The sequence below is a fragment of the Orbilia oligospora genome, assembly GCF_000225545.1.
Source record: "Orbilia oligospora ATCC 24927 unplaced genomic scaffold scaffold00215, whole genome shotgun sequence".
Classification (NCBI taxonomy): Eukaryota; Fungi; Ascomycota; class Orbiliomycetes; order Orbiliales; family Orbiliaceae; genus Orbilia; species Orbilia oligospora.
The window spans coordinates 2259722-2281246 of record NW_011645772.1 but is presented as its reverse complement, the minus strand read 5'-3'; the positions used below and the strand labels follow the sequence as shown (position 1 = coordinate 2281246).

The window sequence follows — 21525 nt, the reverse complement described above, 5'->3', positions numbered from 1 at the left end:
TTGAAGAAAATATCAAAATGTCGGGGTTGTGAAATGATCTTTTTAGACTTTCAAGATGGTGGGTAGAAAAATTAGTAGGTGCGGGTGTAGGTCTGCTTTGGTTGCGGGAAGCTGTTATGGACAGTTAGCAGGCAAATATATTAGGTATACGGGAGAGGATATTACCTTGGTCCGAGTTGTCTAACGTTCCAGCTGGCCAACCATTGAGCCATATCGATGGATTCCCTCAAGTCCTTTCCGGAGACGAGACCGGCCAAGAAACCACCGGCGAAGGCGTCACTACGTTGAAAGTCATCTATTAGTACTTCTTCTTTGAGGCGTGTGTTATAAAAAGATCATCGGGAGAAGAATAAGGGAAGGGGTGTTATTTACCCAGCACCATTGGTGTCGATGATATCCTTCTCCTCAACGGCATGGACCTCAAACTCCTGAACTGAATCTTCACCCTGAGTAGCAACAATGGTTGGATGGGTACCCTGAGTGATGATAACCACTCTCTTCCTCTTAGTATTCTCCTTTGGAAGATTGGCAAGATGCTTAGCAATCTCCTTGACATCCTTAGTACCCAACTCATTAGCATCAGCATAAGCTTCAGCTTCAGTCTCATTACCGATCAAATAATCCCAATACTTGGAGGTCGAAGCCAACTGATCCTTGAAGAACTGTGCGATAAATGGTGCGGAGATGTTCATAACGAACGGCTTATCCTTCGCCGCTGCTTCCTCGGCTAAGGCCAGGATGGCGGGGACGCAGACGGTGAGATGGTATCCACCGACATAGTAGTATTCGGCTTCTTCGACCAATTTCCAGATCTTTTCGGACTTCAAGTGTTCGAGTTTGTAGTGGTTGGCGGCGCCGAGGTCGGTACACATGGATCGGTTGTGGCCGGTGATGATGACACCGCATCGGCCGGTGGGGACTTCTTCGTCGATACGGTATTCGACGCGGAGACCTTCGGTGGCGCAGACTTCTTGGAGACGCTTGCCGTATTCGTCTTTGCCGATGCAGCCGATGTAGAGGACTGAGTCGGCGGGGAGGATGTACTGTAATTTAAAAACAAAAAAAAAGATTAATCTCAAGCTACTATCAGAGTGAAATATAAGGATAAAGTAAGAATAAAACTAACTTGAGCACCACGAGCGCTGTTTTGGGCAGCTCCTCCGGCGACGAATTTAGCGGAGTAATCGTTGACGAGTTCATCATAGAGCTCGAGGTGGTTGGTGTTTGGGTCGGCGAGAATGGCATCGTTGGCCTTGAGGTTGTACTTGTCCAAGAGCTCTTGGGTACTATTTATTTTTTTGATTTCATGTCAATCGGGTGGACTTTTTTAATATATCACATCTTTCATCCCATGAAAGTGGGGATGGCGGGGGTTTTTTTTACCCTGTGGCTTGGATATCTATATTATCAACAATTCTTGTTAGCTGATCGAATACAGGAATACCAATTGAGAAAGTTTTTTTTTGTTTTTGCGTGCATGTGTTACGAACCAAGGAGAGGATTCTCCAAGCAGAGAAGAGTGAAGTTCTTGACCATTTTGACTGGTTTATGGGATACGGAACGGAGCAATTGGTGACGATTGGGAGAGGATGAGGATGTGAATGTTGGAGAGTTCGAGGTTGAAGTTTTGCGATTTCGGTGGGAGAAAAGAAGTAGCGTATAAGAAGAGAGGGGCCGTCGCTGCCAAACAAACCCAAAGTGGAGAGCTCCAGCCGGCGGAGGTTGTCGCACTAACTTCAAACAGGAGGACCTCAATGCGGGTAAGGGAAGAACAGGAAAGAATGAAAAGGAAGGAACCCAAATGGATATCATATTCGTTATAATCTAAATAGTTCACACATATTGCGCCCGCAGAATAAAAAAATAAAATAAAAATAAAAAATAAAAAATAGAAAAGTGAGGAAGGAAGGAAGGAGAAGGGAAGGAGGAAGGACGAAAAGAGTCCGACGTCGGATTCCATGTTCATCGCATTTCAATTGCCGGAAATACCCGCTTTCCATAGAATCCATAGCCTAGGATCGATTGAATGTCCACATTATCAATCTTGGAGCCCCACAGCTTCAAAACAGCATACTTGCAGTATCTATAGAGGGAGAATGAGTTAGCATTGGTATCTTATAAATCGGTTTAAAAGGAAACTATCATTCTGGAGAATCCGTACCTTGGAGGATTGAAAACAATGAAAGCCTTGTTATCCCGTAGTTGAAAGCGCATATAAGCCTCCCCGCGGCTAGCACCATCGCTTTCCGTAAACCCCACTTCTGCCGCTGCCTCTTCCTCTCTTCTGCGTCTTCTCCTCCGCCTTTCTTCCGTGTTATTCCTTAGAAGCCACCTTCTCAGTTCGTAATCCGAGCTTTCGCCGTCTGTCGGTTCTCCATCTTCTTCAGCCTCTTCCTCTTCTTCAGCCCCAGCGACCTCATAAGGGCAATCGTGTTGGTTTCCGGATTCATCGTCGTTATCGTCCTCCGGATCAGCTGCCCCGATGAGCCTCCGACTTCCTGCCGGCGGCCAGGGAATTGACCCTGTAGTAGTCGCCGGTGTAACGGTCTCATCATCTCCATCGCTTTCCCCCTCGATAGCTGTATCTTCCAAAACTTCCTCCCCATCACTATCTCCTACATTAACGCCTTCTTCCTCTGCTTCCAGTTCATCGCCACCTTCCCCCTCTTCCTCTTCCTCGTCCTTATCTTCCTCTTCCTCTTCTGCTCTATACCTGGCCATGTCAAACTCTGTCAGCCTTTCCCCATCAGCGTAGTCGTCTGCTTCTTCCTCTTCATCCAGCTCCTCCCGTCCCGTATACCGATTCCGCAGGTTGAGATACGCCAACTCTACTGAATCGTAGTCCTCTTCAGATCTCCTTTTCGAGCTCTTTTTCAAGGGTACCATCCGTCCGTAAGAAGCGATTTTCTTTACCACGGGATTGAAATCTTCATTTGTGACGGCGATTACTCCTTCGGATACCGGACTTGTAAATCCATGCGGTGGGGCTTTGATTTCCAGGTATTCGAGCGTAAAGGGCTGTTCTGTTTCGTGCTGTAGGACGATGTTGCAACTGTAGCGTTCGGTGCAGTAGACTATTTATACCACAAGTCGTAAGATATTAGCCAGAAAACAAAAAGACTCTCCAGCCTTGTTATTCATCTTTATATTCATATCCACATAGACAGATATGTATAGATGTAATAAGTTAAAAGATTAAAGAAAGGGAGAAGAAAAAGAAGAAAAGAACATACCACTATCATCATCAGCCAACATGTTGCCAACTCTATACCTCTCACCCTCATAAGTCCCACCATCGCAATAAGCCAACGACAACTTCATAAGTTTGTTCCCGGCCTGAGGACGCGAGTAATCTTCAATCTTCCGCTTCTTAGGCGGTTGAAATGAAAACGGACAGTCCGGATCGAAGGAGGATGCATGTAAATTCCTTCGACGGGATGATGAAGTTGAAGTTGAGGCTGTTGTTGTTGTTGAAGTGTATGCGCGGACTGTAGTGGTCGCCATGGAAGGAGGAAGACCTTCTAGAGAAGCAATAAGGCTTTCGGTTGATGGGATGTAATTGTTATTATTGTCGACTAAGGAATGTCGGGGACGATGACGGAAGGGCCGTCGGCGTGGTGGAGTGTAGTCCATGACTGGTCTAGTCTAGTTTGGGATTCCCTTTAATGGTAGTCGCCGTGCCGTAGTCGTCGTCGTCGTAATCGTAGTCGTAGCCGGAGATGCAGATGCAGATGCAGATGCAGATGCAGATACAAATACAGATACAGATGCAAATGTAGATCTAGACTTGAATTTGGATTTGGATTTGGATTTGGATGTTGGAACAACAGTTGGAAAGGTTGTAAAGGGATGGCGATGAAGTCAGTAAAAGAGAGGATCCTTCGGTGGTGGTGGTTGGTGGTGGTTGTGGTGATGGTGAGTGGTGGAAGCGGTTTGGTTTGGTTGAGTTAGCCGGTTCCGTGTTCGTTGTGTTGCGACTGTCGTTGTGTTGGTGAATCGGGCTGAGGTTGTTTGAGCGCGTCTTCGAATCATTTGAATTCATTCGACCTGTCAGGACGGATTTCTCTTCCAGACTGCAGACAGACCGGTGGCGCGGGAATGCAGAATATGACAGTACTTGTAAGTACTTACTTAACATTGCTATATAAGTAAGTACTTACATATGAACATCAGCCGCAGCAAGCCAGATCCGACGGAATGGAATGCTGCTAAACCCGGTCCGGAAAATACTCTTGATATCTCCCCCATATGATATTATCGGTAACCGGTCGAGACCACTGCGGACCATATCACATGAAACAGAACAGGTTGACAGCTTCCAGAAGAGAAGAAAAAAACGTGATATCTACGCGAATGTCTAACTACTTCGGTCAGATCATATATAAATATCTTTTTTTCTCTCTTCTTTATATAGAATTCTGAGGAATCCCCCATATAACGAGGTGGGTCAAGTACTTAATTAAAAACGTTCTATTCTGCATGCACATGCGCATGCGCATAGATAGTACTATGCATGAACGTGAAACGCTCCACAGACGGTTTCGATTCACTTGAAATGTTTCCAGCTTAGTCAGATCGATATCAGAAGATAAGTTTATATATCTTACAGCGTTGAATACTAGAATGGATACAGATATTTTTGTATATCTTGGACTCTAAGTTTATAACTATAAGCATCCCTCCTTTTAATTGTTTTGTTTTACAGCAGAAAACCCTCATTTTAACGCCGCCTGTTGTGCATACCTTGAAATATTATAACATGCACACACGTACTGCTCTCTCTCAAGATCTATCTCCAGTTCGATCTCTCTTTGGCCCCCCCCGTACGCCCTGTAGAAACAATAAGTTAAATTCTAAGATCAATGGCCTGCTGCTGCTACCATTACTACTACTACTACTACTACTACCGCTACTCCTCATCTCCCTGCGGCCTTAAACAATAAATAGGCGCACTGGTAACATCCCCATCGAACACCAAAATGTTCTGTAACGGCTGTTCCCTCTTGCCTAAGAAATTAATCACCCCCTGTGCTAGCATCCCTCCTAATATCGCTGCGACAGGTGATAACTCCGTCCCAACGCTGTCCAAAAACGAGATTGCAAATGAAGGATCAACATTGTCGAGAGGTAGGCCTAGACTATTTCGTGAATCATGCATGCTGGCCATGAATAACTTCGTGTCTTCCTTATGCTCGTCTGGATCTGGTAGTCTTCCGTGTGTCTGTTGGAATTTCCATAGTCCTGTTTTTACGATTGAGATTAATAATAAACCCTCTTACTTTGAATACACATGTAGAGATGTCAACATGCGTGTATAAGGAGGAGGAACTCACCAAAAACGGCCGGTAGAACCGAAGACACGGCCTTTCTCTTCCTCGGCCTCCATTTCTTATCGATCTGTGAAACAACAACCTGCTCCAATGGACAATAAACTTCTTCCTTCGTCACAAATTCTGTGAATTTCCCCCCTGGTTCCTTCCTAGTAGTAGCACTGACTAGACTTCTCGTCCGTGTCTCGCTCCCGATCTTTGTTTCGACGTTCGATCGCTCCCGTTCACTATAATATAAATCCAAGACAACATGTTAGTTAGATACTCTTGTAACTCGATCTCGTGAAGACCAAAAATCAGAAAGAAAGAAAGAAAGAAAAGGATCTTACATCACAAACTGATGCTTTATCAAATCCGCAAACACGAATCCATAAAGTCCATAGCTAGAACCCGCATAAAAGGCAACCTCGGCTTCTCGACACGCATTATTGATCGATGTCTATGCAAAAAACAATCCCCTCGAATATTAGTCAAATACTTCTCCCCTAATAAAATAGAATTATAAATATAAAAAATTGGGGGGTGTGTCCATAAGCTTTCAACTTACCAAAGTCGAAAAATCAGCTTCGGTAACAATAACCACCGAAAACTTCTTGAAATAATCCGCTCCTCTACTCTCAATCCCCTCCGTCGTATCAGTAGAAACCTTCACTCTCGGATTCAACTTTTGTAACGCCGGTGCCGCTGCTTCTGCTCTCTGTATTCCATAATAAACATTAGCCAAAAATATATAGTTGAGAAGCAAGACAAAATAAAATAAAAAACTCACATTCAAACCAACCATCTCATCATCCACAAAAAACTGCGCCCCGAGATCCTCCTCCGTCGTAGTTTCCGCATCATGAACCGTAATCGCTCCGATACCAGCCAATACCAGATTCTTTGCAATTTCGTTGCCTAGAGCTTTAATCGTCACGAGGAGTATATGCGCGTTGCGCATCCTAACGAAACAACCCACCACCCCATAATTAGCAAAAAGAACTATCTGTAAAAAAAAAAAAGAGCCAATTGAGGTCTTAGAAAGAAACATACCGAGCTTGTGCATCCATCCCCCATAATCTAATCTGTCGGTCATAAAGCGCAACCTCCTCTGTATCCCACTATTAGCACCGGTTCCTCCACAATGGCCGTGGTCATGCGCGTGCGAGCTTTTATCATACCGGCTGAGATCTCATCACTAGCATTCGGCTGTAGCTGCGAAACCGTAGCAGAGCCGTTTTCGATAACGTCTTCCATCGTTGCCGACATTCTTCGACGAAATAAACCAATATTCGCGAATATCTCCCTCTAAGCTAAACCGGTGGCTGTCGCGGAACGACCGTGGACAATGTGCTGATAAGTATGATGGGGTGAATGGATGTTTAGTAAAGGTGAATGAATGAGGCTCGGTTAGCTTGTTACTCAAGCTAAGCTTTCACGCGATGTCAAGGGTCCCCAATAGAACAGCTACCACCCCTGTCCCAATTAAACTGCTCTCCGGTTGATTATCATGCATCTACAAATTCACTGGAAGGAAATGCTATCTATCCTAGGTAAAATTATTCTCCAATTTGGTCTATTCGCCTAGCTAGAAATATCAAGAATAGCTTTTGATACCATAAAAATATGTTTTTTTTATACATACATCCTACCACATAACTTAAGTAGTAAGTAAGTAGTGGCTGGAACAAGGGAGTGAGCGAAGAAAAGACCAGCAAAAGAACTTAGAGTTGGCTCTCTAGAATGGAATGAAAGAGAAGCAAAAAGCTAGCTAAACACGTGCACGGTGTCGACAATAGTTTATCTGTAGCATCGTGATGGTAGAGTAGAAACAGCATATTCAATGGTATAAGAACTTGAATGCATAAAAAAAGGACCGCGGGCAAAAGTAGAGACAGAGACAGGAACCATACCGAGTGAAGTTCTCGGGAATGTAGTTTGTGGAAATGGAGAAGCTAGAAGACGCCAGTAGCACTCCCCGCCAGGCAGCTAGAAGAAAGGGAAACATAGAAGGAAAGTTGGTTCAACGGCCGTGACGTCTGATTAAACGTGCGTTTAGAGAACTTAAGAAAGGAAAAAACGTGAGCTACTGGTTTTTGGGAACCAATTTCAGGAATAAAGCATCCATGCCAAAGAAATGATATTTGTATCAAAAGGAAAGGCCCTAGAGCGGTCGGCGTCATTACTTGGGGGTTTCCAGATATTCTATGGGTCCGACTAGGCTATTCGTTGTGTTAGCAGAATGTTCCTACTACTGCAGTTATTTACTCTATTGCAACATACCGCCGATAAGCTCCGGGTCAAGTAGTGCTCCTAGATCGCTTGGCTTTGTGCCAGACAGGCTACCATTCGTAGAAATGTCACGCTCTTGTTGGGCAATAGCCTGGGCTGAAACGATCTCCGTCAAACGGCGAAGCTTGGGCAATTGCAACCCTAAAGCGCAACAAAAAATTAGCATGCGTGTAGTACTAGAGGGCGCAAAGAGGTATAATACTCACAAGATGGTAGGTATGTCTCGAGGGCAGTGATTTGACGTGGTTCTGCAATTTCGTATGGGCCGCTGTCATCCATATCAACCGGCGCGAGAAGGAGGACTTCGTTCTTGTCCGTAATGGCTCTCTTCTCGACTGCTTTCATGATTTCTCCATTGATCGGCTGCTCGTAGTCCGCAACAAGATACTGATTCAAGAGTTTCTGGATTTGTTGGGGTGAGAGCCTAGATTATGATTAGCTTTTAAAAACCTTAGATGTCAATGTCCGGCTGCAACTTACATCCAACAAATATCTTGAATAATTTCTATGTCGTTCAAGGTAGCCTTCTTTAGCTGTAGAAGCTTGGTTGCTTGCTGTGCGTGCAGTAAACGTTAGCAACACATTCTACTGTTGTAGCTGTTGTAGTTTGGCAAGGGATTCTCTTACCATAAGGTGCTCGAGCTGAAGGGTTCCCTCTGGCATATCGTGACTCTTGCACCATTCTTCTATACGGGTAATATTGTAGTTAATCTGAAGACCACGTTTCCAGGACAAGAAGTTACGACGAAGGAGAAGGTCGTTAAAGGCGGTGACTCCGATAAGCTTTAATAATTCGGTCATGGCCTGTGCGACGATGGTATCCTCGAGGTAGTATGTCTTCATTGCCTTGTAAACCTTGTTCATCAAACTAAGAAGATCATCCATACTGAAGGCAGGAGCGCTCGATGTTTGGAGGAGCTTGTTCAAAAACCGATTACCCTCGTTGGTAACGAAGCCAGGAAGAGATTGTGACTCTATTATAGCTGGAACAATCATCTTGTAGAGACGCTTCTTCAGTACCTTCATCCAGGTGTGGTAAATATTGAACTCAAGACTCTCTAGATCGTGCTTGACGACTTCAAGGAGCCTATCATACTCAAAATCGTCAGTCTTCTGAGCCTCATACCAATCTTCAGCGAGGAAGACAAAAGATAGCATTTCGTGGACGTTAGAGAGCCAGAAAGCTCCGAGATTGATCAACTCCTCTCCATCATGATGCTATTCAACGTTAGTATCCGTCTATTTCACATTGAAGGCGTTATTAGGAAACGTACCATGACCTCTTGTTGAATGTTTTGCATAACAGTAGCAAGGAATCGCTCCGACTCCTTCACGAAGCCGTTGTGCCACATCTCGGAAGTAACAAGATTGATGAGGTAGGCTGGGAAGAGAACTTCTTTATCTTCAGGAGGATTCTGGGAGTTTGGCTGAGGAATCTTGAGGTTCTGGATGAGACCGGAGGAGACCTCATGATTGAGCGCGTTCTCGTCCTCGAGGATGTGAGCGACACTTGTCTCGGGGCTTTCGAGCAATGGTGTAAAGTTGAACCCGTCCGACCCACCGGAGCCGTTTCGGCGATGGCCTTGATTTGGTGCTGCCATTGATTGTGGTCGAGGATCGTAGTTGCGAACTTGACCATAGATCTCTCGAGATGCAGGACCTGTGACTGCCACACTTTGACGTTCTGTAGGTTTGCGACCTGCCACCATCTTGAAAATCTCGTTCATGCCGCCGCCACCATTCTTGACCGGAGCTGGCTCAGCTCCTCCGTAGCTAGGTGGTGGTCTACTGCTCATTTCATCTTCCAACAAAGTGATCTGCTGCTTAAGACCTACGTTCTCACTCTCTTGCTCTTTGAAGCGACTAATAGTGCGCTCAAGTTCGGCCTTAGACTTAGCAAGGTTATCCCTGAGCGCCTTAGCATCCTCTTGAAGGCGTCGACTATTCGCTTCTGATTCTTCGTACTGTTTCAGCGCAGTCTTTAGTTCTCCTTCTAATATTGGCAAGCGAGCCGATAAGGCGTGGTATTGGTTGACCTCGCCCTGTGCCTCTCTTTGATTCTGCTCCGAAGCAGTGGCCTTGTTTCTCCACACTTTCAGCTGGCTTTCCAAGCTGTCGACTTGCGACTCCAGTGCCTTCTTTTCCTCCGTCCGTTTCTGCAGCGTCTGTGTGAGTTCGACGACCTTGTTTTCCAATTTGTATGAGACCTCTTTGATGTGGTCGAGCGAACGGGCTTCTTCACGCAGCGATTTGAAGACCTTCTTGGCTTCCTTCTTACGCCATAAGTTCTGGATAATAATGACCTTGCGTCGGTATTGACGCCATTTGATGATACCTTGTCTAGACCGGTAGACACGTTGTATAATCCTAGCCGCGTTTTCGAGGCGGGTTTGCAAGATGTGCTCTCTCGTAAGACGGCCCTTGCACACTGAAGATATGGGAGGTGAGTCGGTCATCGTGAATGCCGGGCAAACCGATTGAAGGGGGGTTTTTGGGGTCGCGGTAACTTACGGGCTTGTAAACGAACGACGCTCTTGCGAGTAGCAAGGAACATCTTTCGTTGTCTTTGCCCTCGCCAGACTCTTTGGATGGTCGTTGCAGCATGAACTCTCCGCAATTCCTGTGCTTCGGACCTGGCCATCCAGCCTCTTGCGAGAGATTGAACTGCGCGGAGAGATGTCATAGTTTCCAGGAAGCGTCTCCTATAGTATCTCATCCTTAGGTTCTTCTGAATCAAGACAGCAGCCTCGTTCAGTCGAGATGTACGGATATTTTCAAGATATGCAAGCTAAATATCCATAAGTAAGTGATTGAGCGGGTACTCGTCATATCCTAGGAAATTAACGTACCATGCCAGCCCTAAAAAATATCTTTGTCTTTCCGAGTTGATATTTATCTTCTTCCTCGATCGCCTTCTTCAAAATCTCCAAACCCATATCGCGGGGCTCGCCCCATTGGGAGGAGTGTAACAGCATGTAATATCGGAAGGCAAACTCCTCGTAAGTCCATCGGGTAGGGTAACCAGCACAACTGATTCTGACGGTTTCCAAAACACCACAGGCTCTCAACTGACTCAAAACCATAGGTCCCTCCCATTTGAAAGCAACCTTGGCCTCATTGGGTTTGATACATCGAATGTAATGGACCTCAGTATTACCAATTGTCTGGACCAAATCAATCAAAGAGGCTTTGAATATACCTCCGAGAGTTGGTTTACGATTGGCGCCGCCAGCTGCAGGTCTCCGGCCGGGTCTACCTGGGGCAAGAGGAGCAGGCGTGCTTGGTTTTGCGGGAGTCGCGCTAGCAGAGTCCGAGGACTGTTTTAAATTAGTATCATCCCCAAAATCTCGTGTTCGATCGTATTCAAAAACCTACCTTATCGCGGACTTGAGCGGATGTTTTGAGAACAGCTGTCAGGAATTCGTTGTTGGCTGAGTTGAGAACCTCCATATGTTCATCCGGAACAGTATCACGATTCTTCTCAATGAAACCCTCCACGTCGTAGGTAACGTCGACGGCATAGTGACAGACGGTAAATGTAGACTTTCCAAATCTCGCCTTCTTGTAGAACTTTTCAAACTTGCCACCGGGTGTAGCGAAGTTTTGATCCAACTTGATGACAAAGGAGCCATCGGAACCACCTAGCAGCCTGGATTCCTCGTCAAGAAGAGAGAGGATACCAAGCTTGCCTTCAATCAGCTCGATACAAGGCTGGTTATCAGAAAAGTCGATGAAGCTCCAACTAATTTCTTCACGAACGTATTCCTCTTGTTCCAACTTGAAAACGTGTTGATTGAAAGACTGTTGTAGCTTTTCGTTGGCGAAGTTGATACAGAACTGTTCAAACGAGTTTTTCTTAAAATGCTCGAAACCGTAAATATCAAGAACACCAATGAAGCCCTTAATCTTATCCAAGACTTCAGTGGGCAAAAGACGAGCGTTGATAGTAACAACGAGCCAATCGAATAAACTAGCATAGATGTACTTCGCGACAGAGTCTTTGACAACCACACCCTGCTTGGGAGTCAAATCAGACATAATTTTGTCGTTACCGGTAACACGCTGCTTCTTGATCATCCATTTTGCGAACGCTGCGGTGTCAACACCTAAAAGCTCGGCTGCCTTCGCAAAGGATGGTTCAGAAACTGGCAATGCCGCACTACCGGTTCCACCGATTTTCGCATTTCCGAGATGGAGCAAGGCCGCCAACATTTTCCAGATTTCTCTCTGAGCCCGTTCACTGACATTAACAGCCGTAAGGGCATTCCGAGTGAGGGTGAATTCCGCCGCATCATCGACATTAGGGATGATGGGGTCGCCACCCTGGTTCAGGTAGAAATAATCTTCAACCTGTTCGAGGCCAAACTCCTTTCTCTCTTCCTCAGTTGAACCGGCGATTAATTGGTAAAAGATGTGATAGTTTCGTTCCATGGGTGGCTGATATACCAAACGAGATCGTTCCAATAGATAAATACGAGTCTTTGCACCAATAATGTTCGTTTGCTGGTCGAACATGATCTCGATGTACTTTCCGAAACGCGACGAGTTATCGTTACGAGTAGTTTTAGCGTTACCAAAGGCTTCCATTATCGGATTGGTGGCCAAAATCTCCTCTTCTGTCTTGCTCATCTTCCCACCTTTCGTATCCTTCTTCTTCCCGGGCTTATCTGGATCTTCCACAGTGGCGAAATACCGCATGATGTGCTTAGCTGACACGGTTTTGCCAGCACCGGACTCTCCTGATACGACCACGGTCTGATTTTTACCATTGCGCAGCATTTGACTGCAGTTCATACTCAGTATCTAGCACGATAGTTAATAGATGAGTCTGGTCCTTACCGATAAGCTTCCTCGGCGATTGCGAAAAGATGGGGTTCCTGATCCTCTCTCCGTTTCCCCGCATAGCCTTGAATCATCGACGAATTATATAGATAATCCAAGCGGTAAAACGGGTTAGTAGCAATCAGCACGATACCGCTGTACGTATAAATGCTCTGACGCATGTAACGGAGCTTGATGGCTTGGAGTACTATTTGCAAGGTACTTGTAAGCTTCCATATGAAAGATAGCATGAGGCTAAACCCATACCTGCCGGCTCGTTGAGATGCGAAAGACTTGTCAAGTCATCGGATGCTTCGATGATTGGAGGGTTTGCAAGTGGTGGCAGCGTCGAGTCATTTGGGTCCTTGAACGCCGCCATCTTGGTCGTAACGGTTTTTTCCTAACGGAGGAGGGTGAGCTAGAGATACCGGATAACAAGGTCTTATGCCCAGCATACCTCGCCATTATCGAGCTTCAGCACGATGGAGACCTTATCCCCAGCCTGTGAGACGCCCTCAACCTCTGCAGCCATCCATCCTTCGGTAACATCGGGATGCCAGACCCGCCTAATGGGACGTTAGCCGTGCCCTGTTATCGGGTTCAGTCGACGGAAGTACGAGCTAGTCACTTACGTTCCCTTCTGATAGAGATCCATTGTGAAGTAGTATTAGATTAAAGGGGTGGGATTTTAGTAGAGTTATAGCTTCCAAAAGCTGGAAGGAAAGGTCCTTCCTAGAGACTAGTAGTATCCAACTACGGGTGGACTCGAGTTAGCAAATGCCTAGACTAAAACCGATGAATAAAAACGCCCGATGACGACGACAGCAATTATTGATAAAGATAATGATGATAGTAACAATGATACGACGATAGGGAGAATGGACGGATGGGGTTTGACTTGCTGTATGAAAACACAACCGCTATCCAAGAAGAAGATTCGTAAACACGTCAACCATAAATGTTCTATAATAAGGAGTGTTCGCTGTTTAATCCAATAAGTCACTTCCAACTGACGGGAATGCTATGAGCCCGTATTATCTCGTAGTCGTGGTGTCGATGGGAGTGGTGATGGATGACGGGGAGCTCTGAAGGGTGGAGTAAAGGCCCTCCTATCAGCTCTTGTTTGATTTGAACAGCTTAGCTTCCCTGAAGCTTTTGACATTCACCAACCAAAACCAAACCAAACCAAGATGGTATATCCAAGAGAGTATACAGAAAGACAGAGAGATGTATAGATGGCGGTATAATAGAAGAAAGAAGTCCCCCTTTCCACGAAGCCGAGATGCCGAGGGGAGAAGAGCGATGGCAGGCGAGTCGGGACGGGTAATGGTGAGGTTGAGGAGGTGTAAGGAATTGGAAGGACTGCGTGGAGGAGGAGAAGGAGAAGGGGAGAGCACGTTGCTTTGCTTGCTTTGCTCTCAGCTCCCCAAACATTAACAACTCAACTTCACCTCACCGCACTGGGAACATCAAACACCTACCCATGCAACTTCAGGTCCAATGTATCACCCTTTTTTTTTCTTTGATTCTATTGTTTGGTTATTACAGGACTGACCTCAATAAAGTCCCTTGCAAGAGAACGGCTATCTAGGACATTCCTCATCGATGGGAATGGCGGGTCCTAGTGTACCGCTAGCTTGCTGCACCGTGACAAAGTAGCTCCAATTTTCCGCAATCGTGGTGATCGAGAGCGTTCACCAACAGCCAGAACCTGCATCCAGATACTGCTTTTTTCACACGGCACTCTACATCGCATAGACCCTCCCAAGCAGCAGCCCCTTTTCCCTTAATATGCTGACTAGCATCTTCGGATTACACCTACATGTATCTTCAAGGGTATAGCCACTGCTTGCTTGCTTGCTTACTCGCACAATCGTTACTAACTAATATACGAGCACGGCATGATATAATTACTACTTATATCCTTTTTATATATACCAAAGGAAGGGTCGACAGAACACCCCCTCCTTCCAACACAGGACCCATGGCATCCTATAGGTGCGGTTCTGCGACGGCTGTGAGAATATCATGTTGGCCCTTCCTATTCAGGGCCTATCCGCCAGACCTGCCAGTGGGTTCTCCAAGCTAGTTTCTCCATGTTTCCCTTGTCACCGACAGCTGGCAAAAATGGGCGGGGTCCCGTATCAGTAGCCTTAGCCGAAGACGTTTGGCTGGATATGCCAGCTCTATCCTTGCTTTTGACGAAAGCTTCCAATCGGACAAACTCAAGCTCCTTTTTTTTTCCTTCCCTCGTTTGTTGTGCGGTTTCGCATGGAAGAAGGGAAGGAAGGATTTTGGAGGTTTCGACAGCTCGTTTAAAAATGCCAAGTCGTCTGATGGAGAGAGGAAAATGATGAAACATTCAACTCCACAGCGCTCAGGCAAAGAAGCTTTTTTTTAAACATCCAGCACACAGGTTTCGTATTGTATGTTGAATGGATCGTCCGAACTCTCTCGATTTTCGAGAAGGAATGCGTGTTCCTAGGGATGACATCAAAAAAAAAAAAGAAGAATTGGGAGAGGAAGACTGCCGCATCGCCGCAGGGTTAGGGGTTTCCTTTTCGTCAATTCCGTACCGCCGGTGGTGGCACAGATGCCAGCTTCTAGAAGCCGAAAGGACCTCGTATCATATCATGCGAAAGCCCGACTGTTGGAATGCATTTTGTAACGCCCGTACATACTTACATACAATTGGCTTACCCCAGACCATAACTGTTGGGAATCGCAATGGTGAATCCATACCCATCCGCCATCCCAACCTGCAGGCACATTGGCCCAGTATAGTGTCAAATTGACCGCACTAAGTCAACAAGATTGGTTCAGGGCTGATTAGATTAGGAATCGGTTTCTAGATCGAAAATACGGAAAAGGGTCGTATAGCGTGCATCAACTTATCACCAAGCGTCTTCTCATATTCTTTAGAGATAAACACCTAGCGACCTAAGCATCTAGGTATTGCATTTGGTCTATATTGTTGGAACTTCAGGGCCATGCTTTTAGGGGAAAACTCTAGCCCTGAACTCTACAGGATCATAGTTGTATGTATACCGGTGTCTAGATCCTTCCTATGTAATCGGTCCTGGTATATTCCGACACCACGGCCGGGATTGATTCAATTGACCTGGCCGTAGCCCTACACACCCGTCCTGGGTCTATGCTAGCCCAGGATTCAATATTATATTACACCAAACAGTTGTATATATATACAGACTTGGAATTATATCCCGATCAGTACCAAAACAAATAACAATCGATCTGACATTGGACCGACGTATACGTGTACCCAGGCATACGCGAACGGCGTGTCTCTGACCATAACAAACCTTTAAGCTTTTTGAATGTAGACCCTAAAATAACTCGATTGACTTGGTCGACCCCCCTTAGACCCGACCAGATCCCTATAGACTTTCGAGGAAGCTATTCGGATGACTGGGTCCCCTCCGTTGGAATTGCAGCGCTGCCATTCGCTGACCGGCCAAGCTGGTTAGCTCCGAATTTTTTCCCTTCTCAACCTAGCAGACCCTTTCCTCCATATCAGCGCACCCCTCCGTGGAGCACTATACATGTAGCTAGCAGTTAAATCTTAGTGGCAGCAGAGCAGCAGTCGCACTGCAGCGGTGGTATTGGTAAAGACGAGACAAGGGAAAAAAAGAGAAGAACTCGTCGAACTGGAATAAAAAGAGAAACAAATTTGCAAAATTTATAAGCTAGACACCTTCCCCCAGCGGTTCCTTGCCACTAAAACCGGCGCTAGTTTTTTTTTCCTCTTGATGCTCAACTTTTTTTAAATTATTATTTAAGAGTTCTGCCAGTACAAATTTTCTGGACTGTGAATGAGCGAGCGAGCGAGTTTTTAGTAGAGAAAAAGAACGAACAAGAAAATTTCCGAAATCTCCAAAAACTTCTTCCACCGACAACCAGAACTTCTGTTTCTCCCCAACACTCAACAACGCTCCTCCCCCTCTTCCTCACTTCCACTCCACCGCACTCCTCTCCATCCAGTTTCCGTTCCCTTCCACCGACCTCGACATCACCACCTTTTTTACGATTCGTTTCAGTATGTTAGCAAGTGGCCTTCTTAGTCGAGGGCTGTTCCATAAAAAAGTGGAGTTTGAACGATGGTAGCTAACCTCTCGCCATAGCTAGATTCAACCAAAGAGGACAGTAGAAGCAGATAAAATAACAATGTCGGAACCAATTCGCAATAAGAAGCTTGACCTCGCGGCCGCCCCGTAAGCTACCTTCTAAACCTTCGAGTTTGGCTTCAAATCCGGCATCTTCGTCATCATTACCGCCATCATCAGGTTTTGGCGTTTGTCGATGACTAGACGGAGCTTGCAGATGCCAGTCTATCAAGTTGATATTAGTAGCTAACAAGCTTCCTACGATGTTTTTTTCTCTTCTAGTACCCCGCAAAACACCCCTCTTAACCAGGCTCCTATCTCTTCCCATGCTGTCAAGCCTAGCGTTGCTTCCATCGAAGAAGGTATATTATAAAATTTCTTTCTTATATAAGAATAATTCTTTTTAAATATATATTTATATCGGCGTATTTGCTAACAACCTTCCAGAGGAGCGTGCTCTTGCTGCCGGCATGCTTGCCCAGAACCCCCAGTTGGTCTCTATGATCCAGGGAAGACTTGGAAAGCTCATCGGCCGTTCGTCTGGCTACATTGAATCCCTCCCACCGGTCATCAGGCAACGTATAACTGGTCTCAAGGGTGTCCAGAAGGAACACTCCAAGCTCGAGGCCGAGTTCCAAGAAGAGGTTCTGCAACTCGAGAAGAAGTATTTCGCCAAGTTCAAGCCATTATACGAGAAGCGTTCCAGGATCGTCAACGGCCATGAGGAGCCAACCCAGGAGGATATCATTGCTGGTACCGCCGAGGGAGAAGAGGTTGACGACACCAAGATGGAAGAGGACACTGCCATTGTTTCCAAGGGTATCCCAGAGTTCTGGCTCTCTGCCATGAAGAACAGCACATCTTTGGCCGAGACTGTTACCGATCGTGATGAAGCTGCTCTCAAGCACTTGATCGATATCCGCATGGAGTACCTCGAGCGCCCTGGATTCCGCCTCATCTTCGAATTCGAGGATAACGAATTCTTCACCAACAAGACCCTCAGCAAGACCTACTATTACCAGGAAGAGAATGGCTACGGTGGTGATTTCATCTACGATCACGCCGAGGGTGATAAGGTCGATTGGAAGCAAGGCAAAGACCTCACCGTTCGCATTGAGAGCAAGAAGCAACGCAACAAGAGTATGTATCAAACCGGCCCATGTTTACAGCCCGTAGACTAACTGAAATACGTAGACACCAAGCAAACTCGCATTGTTAAGCGTACCGTTCCCGTTGAGAGTTTCTTCAACTTCTTTACCCCGCCAAAGCCACCAACCAGCGAGGACGGCTCCAACGCCGAGGAAGATGAAGAAATTGAACAACGCCTCGAACTCGACTACACCCTCGGCGAGGACATCAAGGAGAAGCTTATCCCACGCGCCGTTGATTGGTACACCGGGGAGGCTCTACAGTTCGAGGAACTCGATGAGTTCGATGAGGGTGATTTGGATGACGAGGAGGATGATGATGAAGAGGCTAGCGACGATGACCGAGATGAGGATGAGGAAGATTCCGAAGAAGATGTAAGAACTCCAACCCCGCCATTTTTTTTGTAAAAAAAACTTTTTTGACAAAAATACTAACGGTTTGCTATAGGATGAGTCCAGGAAGAACCCTAAACAGGAGGCTGCTGAGTGCAAACAGAGTTAAACAACTGGTTGTTATTCCGATTTGTAACTCTCGTTTCATTGAACTTCTCTTTACATCTATCTCCGGGCTTGTCTCTTATTTCCTTTTTCCATGCACCATCGATTCTTTTCTGGGGCCTGGCGCGGGTTGTTCTCCTTTGATATGTGATTTCCTTTGCTCCCTCTTACATTTTTTTCACTTGAATATAATTTTCCTCCCGTACGTATAGCTCTTCTTTACTACAGTGCTAAAGATTAGCTGCACCAGTAGTATTGAAAGAGTCCACGACAACGAGAAAAGAAAGCTTCAAACCTCCCTCCCGATGTCGTCTCACGTTTTTTCCCCGAGTTTTTCTTTCTGTTACAACTACTTAAAGTACTTGTGAACTGGATATCCTTGTTGCTCTAGAGGAAGCAGAGAAGATGATGATACGCTGTATATGCCGCAGATGCACCCAAAAAGACCGATTTCTTTTATTTTTCTTTTTTCTTATTCCCTTAATTATCGATACACCGATGAATTCGAAGCGACGGCCGTTGAATTAACATGTTGAACATCCCGTATGCACAAATTGGCCTTCGTACCTTCCTCCGATCAGTTATAGTTATACAATCATGTACCCCGTTCAGACTGCTTGTAGTCGATTCGATTTAATAATATGCCATGCGATGCCGCGCCGTTTATAATCCGCAGAATTCTAGAACACCGATGACAACAATTCTCCAGCCAATGTAGTACATCTAAACGGCTATTGACGTCCAATAAGGCGTCCCGGCTGCATGACGTGCTCTGAAATTTTCTTAATTTTTTTTTTTTTTTTTTTAAAGCAGAGGAAGAGCTCTGCCGCACTAGGCCGACTAGCCCGGAACCCCTCGCTTTGCCCCCACCATTTGGCTGTTAGGTAATGTTGGCGCATGTAAGAAGCTTTAGCGACCGGACTTTAACCGTCGCGCCGAGTTCGAACGAAAAAAATAGACCAGGACAGTTGCAGTTTCAAAAATGATTCCATTCCTCGGGTGTTTATTCTAAAGAGTCATAGTCAATCGCATTAGTAAACGGCCGATATCGCGGTGGTTTGGAGACTATAAATTATTAAGGCTGGTTTAGCCATGGGATGATAGTGGTACTGGTTGGAAGTCAACATAATCAACGTCCTGTTCCTGTTAGTCAGTCAACAACCTTCAGTTCAAGTATCACCGAGCTTGTAGTGCAGACGACACTTCGTCTTCTTCTTCATCACAACGTCACACAGCTTCAGCTTCAGCTTCAAACTTACATCATATTATCACGCTACATTACCTAAATATTCCTCGTAGATTATACCTCCATCGAAACTTGGGGTATATAACAACCACCGGAGCTCCAATTGCTTCCTTCCTCTTTCATCTTCTCCGGATCTTAGTCGTTTCATCGGTACAATCACGATGCCTCCAAAGGACATCATCAACAAGGCCGCTAACGGTCTTGATGCTCTCGCAAACACCTTGAGCATCTCGACTTCGCCAACCAGCACCTTTCATAGCCCTGGAAGCCACTTCCCATCTAGCTTTGGTCGTAGTTCTCGCCCTACGAGAGCTCCAAGACAGCTCAAGCCGTTCAACACCGAGGATATCAAAATCCTTCTCCTTGAGAATGTCAACCAGACTGCATTGGATATCTTCAGTAAACAAGGTTATCAGGTGGAATTCCACAAGAGTTCATTGCCAGAGGATCAATTGATCGAGAAAATCAGGTGGGGAAGACCAAGCCTCGAGTTTACGTCATGAGTAGCGATCGCTGACGAACCATTCCTTTCTTTTCCTGGTTATTGATTGAAACAGAGAAGCCCACGTTATTGGCATCCGATCAAAAACAAAGCTTACAGCCCGAGTCCTTGCCGAAGCTAAGAACCTTCTCGTCATCGGCTGCTTCTGCATCGGCACTAACCAAGTCGATCTTGAATATGCGGCAAAGCACGGTATCGCCGTTTTCAACTCACCATTCAGCAACTCACGCAGTGTTGCAGAGCTTGTGATTGCAGAGGTTATCTCTCTTGCTCGCCAACTCGGTGACCGTAGCTTGGAGTTGCACCAGGGTAGATGGAATAAGGTCAGCGCCAAATGCTGGGAGATCCGTGGAAAGACATTGGGCATCGTTGGCTATGGCCACATTGGTGCCCAATTGTCAGTCCTGGCCGAAGCTATGGGTATGGCGGTACGATATTATGATGTTGTTCCGATTATGGCCCTTGGAACGGCCAGACAAGTTGGGTCGCTCGAAGAGTTGCTTCAGCAATCGGACTTTGTGACTTTGCACGTCCCCGAACTACCGGAAACCAAGAATTTGATTGGAGAAAAGCAGTTCAACCAGATGAAAAATGGTTCATATCTGATCAATGCTAGCCGTGGAAGTGTCGTTAACATCCCTGATTTGATGTAAGTGTTTTTCATTCCCGCCTTTCCGTAGCGAAACATCAACACTAACGCATCTATAGTAACGCCATGAGATCTGGCCGAGTCGCTGGTGCCGCACTCGACGTTTATCCTAACGAACCAGCTGCTAACGGTGACTTCTTCACAAACGATTTGAACACCTGGGCCGAGGATCTTCGAGGTCTCAAGAATATCATCTTGAGCCCTCACATCGGTGGCAGCACCGAGGAAGCCCAGAGTGCAATCGGAGGTGAAGTCGGCGACGCTATTGTTCGCTACGTCAACGAAGGTGTTACCATTGGTGCCGTCAACATGCCTGAATGCACACTTCGCTCGATTGATTTCGAGCAAGCAAGCCATATCCGTGTCATCTTCATCCACCATAATAAGCCAGGTGTTCTGAGGCAAGGTTCGTATATTCACTCTTGATGTAGAAGTAACCTAGTTGGATCCGCTAATATTTGCGTAGTTAATGCCATTCTCTCAGACCACAACGTTGAGAAGCAGATTTCTGATTCTCGCGGGGATGTTGCATATCTTATGGCAGATATCAGCGATGTCAAGGAGTCAGAGAGAAAGGATATCAACGACGGGTTGGAGAGCTTGGGTGGTAAGTTCATACGCACCATTATAACAAATGACAAAATCGAAAGTACTAATAATTTCATTTAGCCTGCATTCTTACTCGCGTTCTTTTCTAAATCATCCGTTTCGACATTCTTGATGGTAATGTTTGGAATAGACTGAGATCTGACCATGGTACCATTGATTAATCACAGGCCCCACACCATCCGTACAATATTCTAATCACACAATCACCAAAAAACTTCTTGTTCATACTCTCTTCTTCTCCTTTTTCAATTCTTCACTGGCAGCGTAATTGTTTTCAGGCATTATGGGTACCTGGTTTTTTTTTGTCTTTTTATTTGTTTTTGGGAA

At 45.8% G+C, this 21525-nt stretch overlaps 6 protein-coding genes across 6 annotated transcripts; 2 read left to right on the top strand and 4 right to left on the bottom strand.

The window, feature by feature from the left end:
- Nucleotides 1-71: 71 nt before the first annotated feature.
- AOL_s00215g671 (uncharacterized protein) lies at nucleotides 72-1536 on the bottom strand (the record flags this gene model as incomplete). Its single annotated transcript, XM_011129873.1, has 6 exons — nucleotides 72-111; nucleotides 166-279; nucleotides 373-1043; nucleotides 1127-1286; nucleotides 1384-1399; nucleotides 1491-1536. The coding sequence occupies 6 exons, from the start codon at nucleotides 1534-1536 to the stop codon at nucleotides 72-74; spliced, it is 1047 nt and encodes a 348-aa protein (XP_011128175.1).
- A 426-nt stretch (nucleotides 1537-1962) lies between these two features.
- AOL_s00215g670 (uncharacterized protein) lies at nucleotides 1963-3633 on the bottom strand (the record flags this gene model as incomplete). The annotated part of the gene is made up of 3 exons (XM_011129872.1): nucleotides 1963-2083; nucleotides 2162-3074; nucleotides 3234-3633. The coding sequence occupies 3 exons, from the start codon at nucleotides 3631-3633 to the stop codon at nucleotides 1963-1965; spliced, it is 1434 nt and encodes a 477-aa protein (XP_011128174.1).
- A 1276-nt stretch (nucleotides 3634-4909) lies between these two features.
- AOL_s00215g669 (uncharacterized protein) lies at nucleotides 4910-6578 on the bottom strand (the record flags this gene model as incomplete). Its single annotated transcript, XM_011129871.1, has 7 exons — nucleotides 4910-5241; nucleotides 5334-5557; nucleotides 5660-5769; nucleotides 5878-6027; nucleotides 6100-6271; nucleotides 6363-6420; nucleotides 6491-6578. The coding sequence occupies 7 exons, from the start codon at nucleotides 6576-6578 to the stop codon at nucleotides 4910-4912; spliced, it is 1134 nt and encodes a 377-aa protein (XP_011128173.1).
- A 948-nt stretch (nucleotides 6579-7526) lies between these two features.
- AOL_s00215g668 (uncharacterized protein) lies at nucleotides 7527-13077 on the bottom strand (the record flags this gene model as incomplete). Its single annotated transcript, XM_011129870.1, has 13 exons — nucleotides 7527-7531; nucleotides 7593-7742; nucleotides 7808-8025; nucleotides 8082-8155; nucleotides 8229-8819; nucleotides 8876-10029; nucleotides 10113-10389; nucleotides 10451-10918; nucleotides 10977-12384; nucleotides 12441-12630; nucleotides 12690-12822; nucleotides 12880-12988; nucleotides 13055-13077. 13 exons carry the CDS (start codon nucleotides 13075-13077, stop codon nucleotides 7527-7529), a joined length of 4800 nt encoding a protein of 1599 aa, XP_011128172.1.
- A 3530-nt stretch (nucleotides 13078-16607) lies between these two features.
- AOL_s00215g667 (uncharacterized protein) lies at nucleotides 16608-18196 on the top strand (the record flags this gene model as incomplete). Its single annotated transcript, XM_011129869.1, has 5 exons — nucleotides 16608-16654; nucleotides 16829-16908; nucleotides 16994-17686; nucleotides 17741-18069; nucleotides 18143-18196. The coding sequence occupies 5 exons, from the start codon at nucleotides 16608-16610 to the stop codon at nucleotides 18194-18196; spliced, it is 1203 nt and encodes a 400-aa protein (XP_011128171.1).
- A 1403-nt stretch (nucleotides 18197-19599) lies between these two features.
- On the top strand, nucleotides 19600-21287 carry AOL_s00215g666 (uncharacterized protein; the record flags this gene model as incomplete). The annotated part of the gene is made up of 5 exons (XM_011129868.1): nucleotides 19600-19907; nucleotides 19996-20589; nucleotides 20649-20995; nucleotides 21056-21196; nucleotides 21259-21287. The coding sequence occupies 5 exons, from the start codon at nucleotides 19600-19602 to the stop codon at nucleotides 21285-21287; spliced, it is 1419 nt and encodes a 472-aa protein (XP_011128170.1).
- Nucleotides 21288-21525: the final 238 nt, after the last annotated feature.